Source organism: Lucilia sericata, unplaced genomic scaffold, assembly GCF_015586225.1.
Source record: "Lucilia sericata isolate MDLA Ls3-8-SP2 unplaced genomic scaffold, ASM1558622v1 Contig001400F_arrow, whole genome shotgun sequence".
Lineage (NCBI taxonomy): Eukaryota > Metazoa > Arthropoda > Insecta > Diptera > Calliphoridae > Lucilia > Lucilia sericata.
In genome coordinates, this window is record NW_023995338.1 from 100,766 (window position 1) to 115,632 (window position 14,867).

The 14,867-nt window shown below is 33.8% G+C and overlaps 1 protein-coding gene across 1 annotated transcript; it reads left to right on the forward strand.

Annotated features, from left to right (window-relative positions):
- The first annotated feature begins 1,204 nt into the window (after positions 1-1,204).
- LOC119611268 (transmembrane protein 209) lies at positions 1,205-13,149 on the forward strand. Its single transcript, XM_037966794.1, is given in 15 exon segments — positions 1,205-1,384; positions 1,448-1,752; positions 1,815-1,925; positions 1,984-2,042; positions 2,044-2,161; positions 2,164-2,224; positions 7,265-7,296; positions 7,299-7,352; positions 7,355-7,414; positions 11,577-11,594; positions 11,597-11,703; positions 11,842-11,929; positions 11,932-12,072; positions 12,175-12,272; positions 12,384-13,149. Coding segments are annotated over 15 exon segments (1,635 nt in total). The 5' UTR covers positions 1,205-1,361; the 3' UTR covers positions 12,744-13,149.
- The last annotated feature ends 1,718 nt before the right edge of the window (positions 13,150-14,867 follow it).

The window sequence follows — 14,867 nt, forward strand, 5'->3', positions numbered from 1 at the left end:
GCCTTTCATTAGTTTGTTCAAAACCCATTCCATTAATTTTTCCAATTTTTGCTGAGCTCAGCAAAAAATTTCCAGCAAAGCTACTGAGAGGCGGGGTATCTCAGCAAAATCGTCCCATAAGAAATGTACGTGTCGTGTGTCATCCCAGTAAATTTTTGCTGAGCTTGGTTGGCTCAGCAAAAATTTCCATTTGAATAATGGAAATGACGCCACAAGGAATGGAAATGACTTTTGTCTGTTTTTGAAACTGATGCTGTATTATGTATATCTCGTTGATATGAAAACGAAAAAATTATTTCGAAATGTGCATACAATTTGATACAGTACTCATACATATTTGGAATTTTTGAAATTTGTTTGTAGATTTTCGGCAAAAAATTGTTAGTAAAAAAAATTTGGCAAAATTAGCGGTTTCTGAAAACGGAAACAGTGAATAACTAGTTCTATCAAAATCCGGGGATGTCACTTGCAAAAAATTTGGCGTTTCTAGGGTCTTTCAATACAAAGTGAAAAATTTGTATATTTTCGGCAAAAGTTGTTAGTGAAAAAAAATCAGGCAAAATTAGCAATTTCTCAAGCGGAAAATGGATTTCGATTTGTTCTGGTAAAAACCTGCAAACATGACAAGTAAAATGCCCATAGCATTTATATTTAGTTACAATTGTATTAAAAAACGCAGAAAAATAATTATTTAATTATAAAATTCGATTTACTTTCCACTAGATTTGTGTACTCGGTTTTAAAATGAGAAAAATTATGCGAATTCGTTTTTAAACGAGAAATTTACTCGGATTCGGTTTACAGAACAGACAGGACTATGTAATATTATTTTACCCAAATTGGCCTTTTTATTACTGAATAAATGTAAAATTTTCAGAAACTGATTTTCTGCAAGATGGTTTATATGGAGGATAGGGTTAAATATCGGCAGATCCTCGTAAAACTTGAAGAAAAGATTTGTTTTAATTTTTAAGAATTTTTTATCCATCTCTGCATAATTTCTCACACAACTTTTGTACTTGCTCTGTTTTGTGGTTATAAAACAATATATTTGCTTCCAAAATCCCACTTTCTGATCTCTCGGATTCCGTTTTTATTTAAAATCGTTGAAAATTTAAAAACTAATCGTAGTTTAAAACTTACAGTCGATTTTAAGCCGCCCGCCAACATGTTTAGTGTCAGTCGCCATTAATATTTGTCGGCGCAGGGGTCTGCGTAACACATAACCTCTACACAACAGCTGGACGGCATTTTATTGCAAAAAAGGCGCCGGGAAAACAATTTTTATATTTTTATAAGTTTTTGCAGTTAATTATACAAACAAATTAAATAAAATTAGTCTAAAATTGTAAATAAAGAAAATGAATTGTATGAATTCATATTGGTAAGTAATATAAACATTTTTTTTACTATAAAAATATGAAAAAGAATTGAAATTCCTTCATAGCACGCCATTAAAACAAAATGTTTTGGTGGAACAAAGTTTAGATTTAAAAATGAGAGCGTCGAAAGCTAAATATTACCTAAAATGGGGTTCTTTTAATGTGGTCATATTGGCCATATTATTGTTTGACATCAGCAACAAGTGTCCCTATGCCGAATCCAACTGGTATTACCTTGAGTATGGGGTGGCCGCCATAGTGGGTCTTAGTATGTTGGCCAGTTTTCTAAAGTATTTTCTGTACATATTTTACACACAACCAGTACAGGGAACCAGGCAGCAGAAAAATCTAATGAAATTTGATGATAATGGTATGTTTAATAAATATATTTCTAATTTCAACCAATTTTGTAATACAACTTTCTTTGTATAGATAATTCCTTTATAACTACTACCCCCAAAAAGAAGGAACAGTTTAGTGATAAACGTCAGGAGCCCTATATCAATAATACCATACTCAGTTGGCATTCTTCTTTCAATGAATGTAAATATTTCTTGTTTTTTTATTTCATAAATTTTTATTAATTGCTTTGTACTTCTAGCTCGTGGCGCTAATTCTCCCAATTGGAGTTATACACGCACTACACCACCCCGCCAAAGTACTTAGCCCACAACAGCAGCATCAATTGCAGAATGCTTCTTGGAATTCTTCCATGATGAATAATTCAAATTTCAATGCCAGCGCTATGGAGGATTCCAGCTCACCGTTTGTTTCTCCTTATCAAAATACGAAAGAGATGAACAGATTACCGATCATATTAGTTTGCAGCGTTATTTAAGTAAGTAACAGTTTATAAAATTCTAAAATGTCGCATGTGTCAACACTTTCTTTTTGACATCTTCTTTGGATGAATGAAGTCTTAGTGAAACAAGTCCAATGTAACCAATTCTACTGAAGTAGAACTGAACTGGAATATAATTAGAAATTAACTACTAAACTGGACTAGAAATGAACCAGAACTGAACTACAATTAAATAGAAATGAACTAGACCAGAACTTGAGATGAACTAGACTTAACTGATGAACTAGAACTAAACTATGAACTGAATGAACTAACTAGAACTGAACTAGAACTGAACATAGAACTGAACTGAAGAACTGAAACTAGAACTGACAGAACTGAACTAGAACTGAACTAGAACTGAACTAGAACTGAACTAGAACTGAACTAACTGAACTAGAACTAGAACTGAACTAGAACTGAACTAGAACTGAACTAGAACTGAACTAGAACTGAACTAGAACTGAACTAGAACTGAACTAGAACTGAACTAGAACTGAACTAGAACTGAACTAGAACTGAACTAGAACTGAACTAGAACTGAACTAGAACTGAACTAGAACTGAACTAGAACTGAACTAGAACTGAACTAGAACTGAACTAGAACTGAACTAGAACTGAACTAGAACTGAACTAGAACTGAACTAGAACTGAACTAGAACTGAACTAGAACTGAACTAGAACTGAACTAGAACTGAACTAGAACTGAACTAGAACTGCACTAGAACTAACCTAGAACTGAACTAGAACTGAACTAAGACTGAACTAGAACTGAACTAGAACTGAACTAGAACTGAACTAGAACTGAACTAGAACTGAACTAGAACTGAACTAGAACTGAACTAGAACTGAACTAGAACTGAACTAGAACTGAACTAGAACTGAACTAGAACTGAACTAGAACTGAACTAGAACTGAACTAGAACTGAACTAGAACTGAACTAGAACTGAACTAGAACTGAACTAGAACTGAACTAGAACTGAACTAGAACTGAACTAGAATGAACTAGAACTGAACTAGAACTGAACTAGAACTGAACTAGAACTGAACTAGATGAACTAGAACTGAACTAGAACTGAACTAGAACTGAACTAGAACTGAACTAGAACTGAACTAGAACTGAACTAGAACTGAACTAGAACTGAACTAGAACTGAACTAGAACTGAACTAGAACTGAACTACAACTGAACTAGAACTGAACTAGAACTGAACTAGAACTGAACTAGAACTGAACTAGAACTGAACTAGAACTGAACTAGAACTGAACTAGAACTGAACTAGAACTGAACTAGAACTGAACTAGAACTGAACTAGAACTGAACTAGAACTGAACTAGAACTGAACTAGAACTGAACTAGAACTGAACTAGAACTGAACTAGAACTGAACTAGAACTGAACTAGAACTGAACTAGAACTGAACTAGAACTGAACTAGAACTGAACTAGAACTGAACTAGAACTGAACTAGAACTGAACTAGAACTGAACTAGAACTGAACTAGAACTAGAACTGAACTAGAACTGAACTAGAACTGAACTAGAACTGAACTAGAACTGAACTAGAACTGAACTAGAACTGAACTAGAACTGAACTAGAACTGAACTAGAACTGAACTAGAACTGAACTAGAACTGAACTAGAACTGAACTAAACTAGAACTAGAACTGAACTAGAACTGAACTAGAACTGAACTAGAACTGAACTAGAACTGAACTAGACTGAACTAGATGAACTAGACTGAACTAGAACTGAACTAGAACTGAACTAGAACTGAACTAGAACTGAACTAGAACTGAACTAGAACTGAACTAGAACTGAACTAGAACTGAACTAGAACTGCACTAGAACTAACCTAGAACTGAACTAGAACTGAACTAGAACTGAACTAGAACTGAACTACGATAGACTGAACTAGAACTGAACTAGAACTGAACTAGAACTGAACTAGAACTGAACTAGAACTGAACTAGAAACTGAACTAGAACTGAACTAGGAAACTGAACTAGAACTGAACTAGAACTGAACTAGAACTGAACTAGAACTGAATAGAACTGAACTAGAACTGAACTAGAACTTGAACTAGAACTGAACTAGACTGAACTAGAAACGGAACTAAGAACTGAACTAGAACTGAACTAGAACTGAAACTAGAACTGAACTAGAACTGAACTAGAACTGAACTAGAAACTGAAACTAGAACTGAACTAGAACTGAACTAGAACTGAAACTAGAACGGAACTAGAACTGAACTAGAACTGAACTAGAACTGAACTAGAACTGAACTAGAACTGAACTAGAACTGAACTAGAACTGAACTAGAACTGAACTAGAACTGAACTAGAACTGAAACTAGAACTGAACTAGAACTGAACTAGAACTGAACTAGAACTGAACTAGAACTGAACTAGAACTGAACTAGAACTGAACTAGAAACTGAACTAGAACTGAACTAGAACTGAACTAGAACTGAACTAGAACTGAACTAGAACTGAACTAGAACTGAACTAGAACTGAACTAGAACTGAACTAGAACTGAACTAGAACTGAACTAGAACTGAACTAGAACTGAACTAGAACTGAACTAGAACTGAACTAGAACTGAACTAGAACTGAACTAGAACTGAACTAGAACTGAACTAGAACTGAACTAGAACTGAACTAGAACTGAACTAGAACTGAACTAGAACTGAACTAGAACTGAACTAGAACTGAACTAGAACTGAACTAGAACTGAACTAGAACTGAACTAGAACTGAACTAGAACTGAACTAGAACTGAACTAGAACTGAACTAGAACTGAACTAGAACTGAACTAGAACTGAACTAGAACTGAACTAGAACTGAACTAGAACTGAACTAGAACTGAACTAGAACTGAACTAGAACTGAACTAGAACTGAACTAGAACTGAACTAGAACTGAACTGAACTAGAACTGAACTGAACTAGAACTGAACAAGAACTGAACTTGAACTGAACTAGAACTGAACTAGAACTGAACTAGAACTGAACTAGAACTGAACTAGAACTGAACTAGAATTGAACTAGAACTGAACTAGAACTGAACTAGAACTGAACTAGAACTGAACTAGAACTGAACTAGAACTGAACTAGAACTGAACTAGAACTGAACTAGAACTGAACTAGAACTGAACTAGAACTGAACTAGAACTGAACTAGAACTGAAAGAACTGAACTAGAACTGAACTAGAACTGAACTAGAACTGAACTAGAACTGAACTAGAACTGAACTAGAACTGAACTAGAACTGAACTACTGAACTAGAACTGAACTAGAACTGAACTAGAACTGAACTAGAACTGAACTAGAACTGAACTAGAACTGAACTAGAACTGAACTAGAACTGAACTAGAACTGATCTAGAACTGAACTAGAACTGAACTAGAACTGAACTAGAACTGAACTAGAACTGAACTAGAACTGAACTAGAACTGAACTAGAACTGAACTAGAACTGAACTAGAACTGAACTAGAACTGAACTAGAACTGAACTAGAACTGAACTAGAACTGAAGTAGAACTGATCTAGAACTGAACTAGAACTGAACTAGAACTGAACTAGAACTGAACTAGAACTGAACTAGAACTGAACTAGAACTGAACTAGAACTGAACTAGAACTGAACTAGAACTGAACTAGAACTGAACTAGAACTGAACTAGAACTGAACTAGAACTGAACTAGAACTGAACTAGAACTGAACTAGAACTGAACTAGAACTGAACTAGAACTGAACTAGAACTAACTAGAACTGAACTAGAACTGAACTAGAACTGAACTAGAACTGAACTAGAACTGAACTAGAACTGAACTAGAACTGAACTAGAATTGAACTAGAACTGAACTAGAACTGAACTAGAACTGAACTAGAACTGAACTAGAACTGAACTAGAACTGAACTAGAACTGAACTAGAACTGAACTAGAACTGAACTAGAACTGAACTAGAACTGAACTAGAACTGACCTAGAACTGAACTAGAACTGAACTAGAACTGAACTAGAACTGAACTAGAACTGAACTAGAACTGAAAGAACTGATCTAGAACTGAACTAGAACTGAACTAGAACTGAACTAGAACTGAACTAGAACTGAACTAGAACTGAACTAGAACTGAACTAGAACTGAAAGAACTGAACTAGAACTGAACTAGAACTGAACTAGAACTGAACTAGAACTGAACTAGAACTGAACTAGAACTGAACTAGAACTGAACTAGAACTGAACTAGAACTGAACTAGAACTGAACTAGAACTGAACTAGAACTGAACTAGAACTGAACTAGAACTGAACTAGAACTGAACTAGAACTGAACTAGAACTGAACTAGAACTGAACTAGAACTGAACTAGAACTGAACTAGAACTGAACTAGAACTGAACTAGAACTGAACTAGAACTGAACTAGAACTGAACTAGAACTGAACTAGAACTGAACTAGAACTGAACTAGAACTGAACTAGAACTGAACTAGAACTGAACTAGAACTGAACTAGAACTGAACTAGAACTGAACTAGAACTGAACTAGAACTGAACTAGAACTGACTAAACTGAACTAGACTGAACTAGAACTGAACTAGAACTGAACTAGAACTGAACTAGAACTGAACTAGAACTGAACTAGAACTGAAACTAGAACTGAACTAGAACTGAACTAGAACTGAACTAGAACTGAACTAGAACTGAACTAGAAACTGAACTAGAACTGAACTAGAACTGGAACTGAACTACTTAGAATTGAACTTGAGCTGAACAAAAACATTTTAGATGAAATGTTCTGAAGTTTTCGCAGCAGTGTACTTTTTAGAGACTTGTGAATAAATGTTATTGTGTACAGAAGATTGCTTAAGCAATTCTACTTCCTCCTAATGTTTAAATCACTTTTTCTTTAGACATAATAATGATTAAACAGAAATACGTACAATGAAAAATATAGAGTCTACAATTCGATTTAGATTTTTAGACACCAACTTAATTTCAAATAAAAATGATATACCAATCATTTTCTTTATTTTCTTATTTTAGAGATGTTTCTCGTAAAGAATACAGCATGACTGAATCACTGATATAAATCCAACTTTCTCTACAGGAGGTTCTATTAACTCCTTCTGGTCTTATGTAATAATGCAGCTAATCTACTAAAAACATCGTTGTATCAATTGTCTCCATCACCAGGTAAGTGAAAATTATGAAAGACTTATTAAATATGACTTCATATATGAAAGTTCGGTAATAGGTACTAATCATTATATAAATATACACTAAAAGCGACAACTTATTACGTCCTTTAACCCTCCACAATGTCGATCATACATTTACATATACCCGATACAAAAGTTTTTTTTTTTTTCATAAATTTAAAGTTGATTTAGATAGGCTTGTAACTAAATTATTTATATTATTTTTGAAAATTTTTTCTTTATTTGGAATACGTATTATTTTGTTGTTGGTTTGATTTTTATATATAATTTTGTTTGCCTTTTTTGGGGCTTTAATTAGAATTTATGCGATTTTATATAAAATGCAAACTAGTGAGAATGCGAATGTGGATTAAACGATTCTTTCGAAACATATAAATCGCATAAAAGGAGGTCTAGTGTAAATTGTATTTAAGGAACTTCGCTTAATCTAAAGTTTTTAATGGCAAAAGACTCAAGAAATTTGATAAAGATATGGTATTTTCTAAAGGGATGCAAAATTATGCGAAATGTTCTATAAAACATGTTCCCTTAAAATTTTGTTGCAATACTGTTACATAAATTTTAGTTATGAGCTTTAGAGTAATTTTTGGAGGTGGACCTTATAAGGGTTAATTATAGACCGATTCTTATAAAATTAGATAAGAGATACTTAACAGAATAGTTTTAGTCTACTTAAAACTAACTTATTCAAATATTTTGGTTTCGTTCCCCTGATCACAATAGTGCCTTCAACAGACGGACGGATATGTCCAGATCGTCATAGAGTTTTACAAGGACCCAGAATATACAAACGTACGGACATAGATAGATTGTTATGTAAATTTCGTATCATAAAAACAAAAGAATGTAATGATTATTAAATTTTACATCTATTAAAAATCCCCCAAAAATACCTAAAAGCAACGAAATGGCAACTCTGGTAGCATTAAATATTAATTATCATAAACTCTCACATGCTGTTAACAAGATTGATTGATTACTTTGATTGTGATTGATTTTTTTTATTATGTTTTATGTAAAATTTTATTATTTTTTTGGCGTTTTTCTGCTATTGTTAAATCTTCTATTCTAAATACCAACATGAGTAGATACATGTGTACAAACATGAGAAAATAAAGATTTTGACCAGGTCAATAGAGTTCACTTTCGGATTAAAACTGTTTTAGCGCTGTGTGTGTTGTAGTAAAGAAATTGTTCACGTTTTTTTAATAATACAACAAGAGTCTTCAAAACAGCTTTTCTTTTCTTTTTTTTGCAACATAGTTTATATATATGGGTTAGTGATATTAATTAAATTAGAAATTAAAAACTCTAGACACCTAGAAGCGTATAAATATTATGTGAATTTGCAATAAGAACTATCAGTCATCTGTTAGCGTTTAACATCCACAAACAAAGATTTGTTAAGGGAATAAACGTGATTTTGTGAATATTAGAATACGGAGTAAATAAAGATTTGGAATAATGCGCTGGAGTCTGGGGATGCTGGTGCTGACCGCAATCTTAATTCAATCAGCTTGTAAGTTCATAAATGCATTTAAATTTATTTAGAGGGATAATGTTTGCAATTTGTTGGTAGATGGTCGTTCTAGTGGAGGAAATGGAATGAGATATAGATTGTATCGTCAACGAGGGCGTTCGGATAATAGAGAAAGTAGATTTGTTCCAGCTTATTGGAAACAAACAACCACAACGACAACAACTACTCCTAAGCCCATAATAATGCCACCGATAACACCACCACCAACTGGAACAACAACAACACCAACGGGAACTGGTACAACACCAACGGGAACAACTCCAACGATAACAACAGCACCCACAGGAACGGCAACACCACCAACAGGAACGGCAACAACTCCAACAGGAACGGCGACAACTCCAACAGGAACACCAACAACTCCTACAGGAACAGCAACTGCAACACCAGTCCCCAGATCATTAGGTCGCAACAACAGGCCAATATATAACCGGAATAATTTTAACAATTTCAATGATAACGTTAAATTTAATCGCCGTGCATCACATTTGCGTCGCCAAAGCAACATAAATCGTATGCAGCGGATGCGGTTGCACAGAACAAATCGTAGTCACCGCCAAAGAGTAGCAAGGCATCGTAGGAATAGCAATCGCAGGCTACGAATGCAACGTCTTTAATAAAACCAACTTTTAACCTCGATTAATAATAAAGTAAAAAAAACTTAAGACAATCAAAATATTTGTTTACTTAAGTTTCTAATATAGGGTAACTTATATATAAATTGTAAGAGAATGCGTGCGTTGAAGTTATATGGAATCGATATTCGTTTTACAGAACAGTTGTGGAAAACAGTTCTTTCATCAAATACATAGTCGTCTTCGAAAACTAGGGTTGCGATTCGTTCATTCATCGGGGATTTTGTTCCTGAACTAGAACTGAACTAGAACTGTACTAGAACTGTACTAGAACTGAACTAGAACTGAACTAGAACTGAACTAGAACTGAACTAGAACTGAACTAGAACTGAACTAGAACTGAACTAGAACTGAACTAAAACTGAACTAGAACTGAACTAGAACTGAACTAACTAGAACTGAACTAGAACTGAACTAGAACTGAACTAGAACTGAACTAGAACTGAACTAGAACTGAACTAGAACTGAACTAGAACTGAACTAGAACTGAACTAGAACTGAACTAGAACTGAACTAGAACTGAACTAGAACTGAACTAGAACTGAACTAGAACTGAACTAGAACTGAACTAGAACTGAACTAGAACTGAACTAGAATGAATAGAACTGAATAGAACTGAACTAGAACTGAACTAGAAACTGAACTAGAATGAACTAGAAACTGAACTAGAATGAACTAGAACTGAACTAGAACTGAACTAGAACTGAACTAGAATGAACTAGAACTGAACTAGGAACTGAAACTAGAACTGAACTAGAACTGAACTAGAACTGAACTAGAAACTGAATAGAACTGAACTAGAACTGAACTAGAACTAACTTGAACTAGAACTGAACTAGAACTGAACTAACGAACTAGAACTGAACTAGAACTGAACTAGAACTGAAACTAGAACTGAACTAGAACTGCACTAGAACTGAACTAGAATGAACTAGAACTGAAACTAGAACTGAACTAGAACTGAACTAGAAATGAACTAGAACTGAACTAGACTGAACTAGAACTGAACTAGAACTGAACTAGAAACTGAACTAGAACTGAACTGAATGAACTAGAACTGAACTAGAACTGAACTAGAACTGAACTAGAACTGAACCTAGAACTGAATAGAATGAACTAGAACTGAACTAGAACTGAACTAGAACTGAACTAGAACTGAACTAGAACTGAACTAGAACTGAACTAGAACTGAACTAGAACTGAACTAGAACTGAACTAGAACTGAACTAGAACTGAACTAGAACTGAACTAGAACTGAACTAGAACTGAACTAGAACTGAACTAGAACTGAACTAGAACTGAACTAGAACTGAACTAGAACTGAACTAGAACTGAACTAGAACTGAACTAGAACTGAACTAGAACTGAACTAGAACTGAACTAGAACTGAACTAGAACTGAACTAGAACTGAACTAGAACTGAACTAGAACTGAACTAGAACTGAACTAGAACTGAACTAGAACTGAACTAGAACTGAACTAGAACTGAACTAGAACTGAACTAGAACTGAACTAGAACTGAACTAGAACTGAACTAGAACTGAACTAGAACTGAACTAGAACTGAACTAGAACTAAACTAGAACTGAACTTGAACAGAACTAGAGCTGAAGTAGAACAAGAACTGATCTGGAACTGAGCTAGAAATAAACTAGAACTTGTAAAATGCTAATTATGCTTCTAAATTGTCAATACACAGCATATTCATTATATTCTTAACAAATTTTACCATTAAATTTAATATGTGATTTAAAGTTCTCAACATTAATTTTGTCATTTATTATTTTTCGATAAACATTTACTTCATTTAACAAGTGATCCCCACTTGTACCACCTACAATTTTCACCTTAAGAAAATATTCCATTGCATCCCTATTACTGCTTACTGGGTGTCATTTTGTCATCACTGTTGTATAAATTATACGCAAATATTTTTCACTATAATTTCTTGCTTTACTTTAGCTCCGGCCACACAAAATAAACAACATCGAAAGAGGAGGGAGGTTTAAATATAATTGATAGTAACTCTGAAGTTATAAAACGCATTTCATCGGAAAGACTCGCACAATATGTGGGCAATTTAAGGACGGTATGATTTAAAATCATCATTAAAATAATTCCTTGTACAATCATATTTTTTTGTTTACAATTTTCCATCTCATCCTTGGTTCGGTTATCGTTGTTGTCCCGGGTAATGTTTATATTTTTTTTTTTGTTAAACAAACAGTGGATTTCCTTCACCGTATTGCAACGTTTAACAAAAGAAATTGGAAATATTGATGAATCATTTAAACAACGCGGTTTTCACGACATGCAATTGGTGGTATTGGCTTGGAAAGACTAAAGAAAACGGTAGAGAGCCAACAATTTGTTACGCTCTATATGCCAATGCTGCCAATGATAGTGCCATTTTTGGAAATGTCAAGTAATCAAGAATATTTGGTGCAACGCATCAAGGGTAAGTGATGGGCGGCTGCTGCTGTTTAAATACCAAAAAAACATAAATTGATAACACTACAGTGTATTAATAAATATTTGTATTTACTACACCTTCTACCAGATTTGGCTAAAGGCTCTTGTATAGCAGATTATCGTTGGAATTCTGGTTCGGAATATCATGGCCTTAAATGGGACGAACATTTGCCCACTGACTCTGCAGTATGTATACAAAAATGAATAAATAAATAACAACTATTTTTATCGTTCCTTTTCTTCTGGGGAAAATAATTTTTTTTATTTTCCTTCTATCCCTGTTTTTCTATTCTCCAGATACTTTTCCATTTGTTTTGTGTTTATTTGGATACTCAACTAATGCCCTTACCTCAAGGCGGTGGTCGTCCTTTTTATAGTCGCTACGTTATTATTGGTGAAGAGAAACGTTCGGCAAAGGATACAGTGGCCTTGGTACAGAACAAGGCTCATTGTGCCATATTGTGTACTAATCCTTTGAAGCCCAAATTCAATTTTATTAGTGATGGAGAAATACACAATTGTGCCTATGACCGCAATAATCTTTTCTATGTTATCATACAATTCCTGATTTATATGCGTTCCCATCAAGAGAGTAGCTTGGAGGGTGTTAATCTTGGCAAGAGTGGTATTAACATTATGTGTGTCATAGAAGACTGATTGTGTAAAAATGAGTATGTAGATATAGAGACATAGTAGTTGTTGCTTGGTCTACTACTGATGCTACCGATGTCGAAGATGTTGATGATGATGATGTTGCTCATGTTAATGGTATGAATGTGCTTTTATATGTTCGCATGTGTGGGTGTACTTCTGTGTGTGTCTGACTGCGTGTGTTTGAATTTGTATGGATGGAATTGTTGTTAGTGATAAAAACAGACAAAATATTTTTAGTATGCTTGAGTAATTTTCTTTCCATTCATTTTCATACTCCTCTTGCTTTCTACTTTTTTTATTTCTTTCATTATGAATATCATTATAACTTGTCCAACTTAATCATCCTTAAGAAAATTGAAACATATTGAATTTTTTTTGTAATAAAGACTTTTTTGTGTAAAAAACAAAACACTTTTTGTTCGTTTATTTAATACAAAAATTATTGTAATTTTACTTTAAGTTTAAGAAGTTTGCTAGTTTGCTTTTATTTCTTTAGTGTCTGGTGGTTTTTATTTACTATAAGAAGTGTTAAATATTAACTAGATATTGAGAATTTGTAATGGAACATTTTCTAAATTCTTGGGCTTACTTAGAAAAATTTGTTCAGTTCGTTTGTGTTACATCAAAGATGATCGAATTAATTAATGTTTATAACAATCCCTGCTTCTAATAATAGTGGATTGAACAGTCTGCTAAGTAGCTTAATGGAATGAGTATGGTTCCTTATCTTTATTGACTTCTCCATTTACTACGTAGGAATTATAAGGCAATTTTGGAGATGACATCTGCCTCCTCACAGACCGATATTAAACAGTATGCTGTGCTAGTGTGGTTGTCAATAAATATGTCTAAAACCAAAGTAATGCGCATAAACTCAAATAACACTCAAGGATTTTCCGTAGGTGACAATCCTTTGATAATATGGATTCATTTTCTTGTTATTAGATGCCGAATCTATAGTTTTTACTGCTGCGAAATACAGCCAACGAATAATTGCAGGCTTTACAAGCCGAAAATCATGAGCATCTTTTGGCTGAACATCACCATCAAAGCAGCTTTATGGTCACCCACTCACCAGGAGGGAATATTATTAGAAATCGGACGCTTCTAGAGAATGTGGGTTGTTTATACCCTAAGAAAGCCCCAAGATCTTAAACATTCTATTTGAATCCTTAGTGTAGTCGTAGAAAAGGTAGACCGTCTAATACGTAAAGGCGACATGTAGGAGCACGAGCACTAGAAGCAGTCTAGGCAAGAGAAATTAATACTTGCTCTAGATAAAAGAAAATAAAATGAATAGAATTTGTTAAGGACCTGTGCTCCTACTAGGAACCATTGGAAAATATTAAAAGCTGACAGCAGGTAGCATTAGAAAGTTCCTCGTGTGATGTCTCATTCGATTTTCTTTCTCAGCGAGGAGAACATACATACATTATATGGAGGAAAATAAGGATATGTAGAATAGCCAGATGAGAAACCTGAAAAGTTCATGATTATATCCATCGATATAATGGTTTCTTTCTGTAAGAAACAAAGTTAATCGATGTGGTGAGAAGTTATCCAGAGATTTCAAAGATTTTTAGTGGATATATGAAGACATGAAAGTTTCATACTCATCGAAATTTTTTTGGACCAATATGAATACATATCTTTAATTGTCTACTGGAGCATAATCGCGAACCTAAATTAGAAGACAAGTAAAAATATTGATCTATATATTGATTGATATCTATTCAAATTCTTCGTATGTATATAATAAGAGTCAGGAAAAGGCTATATTATACTTATTTAAAGGATTGATTTGCGTTTAATACGAATTTCTCCATCACAACAGGTTTTCGAGATTTCGTGTCAATGCAAAACAAAAATGCCACATTCTTCTCTGAATCCTGTAGAAAAGTGTTCTTTCGTCTCTGGGTTTAAAATTTGAAAGTCTTGATTTCGAGTTATAATTTGCTAAAAGTACTGTGAAATTATATCTCGTTTTTTATTGTGTTATTTAATAATTTGCGATCAGTTTTTGTTTTCAATAAGTCGTGATTGTACATGCCAAATTCACCGGTATACTAAAAAAATGTACCGGTTCCACTAAAAAATTTACCATCTTCGTGAGAACAATATATATGT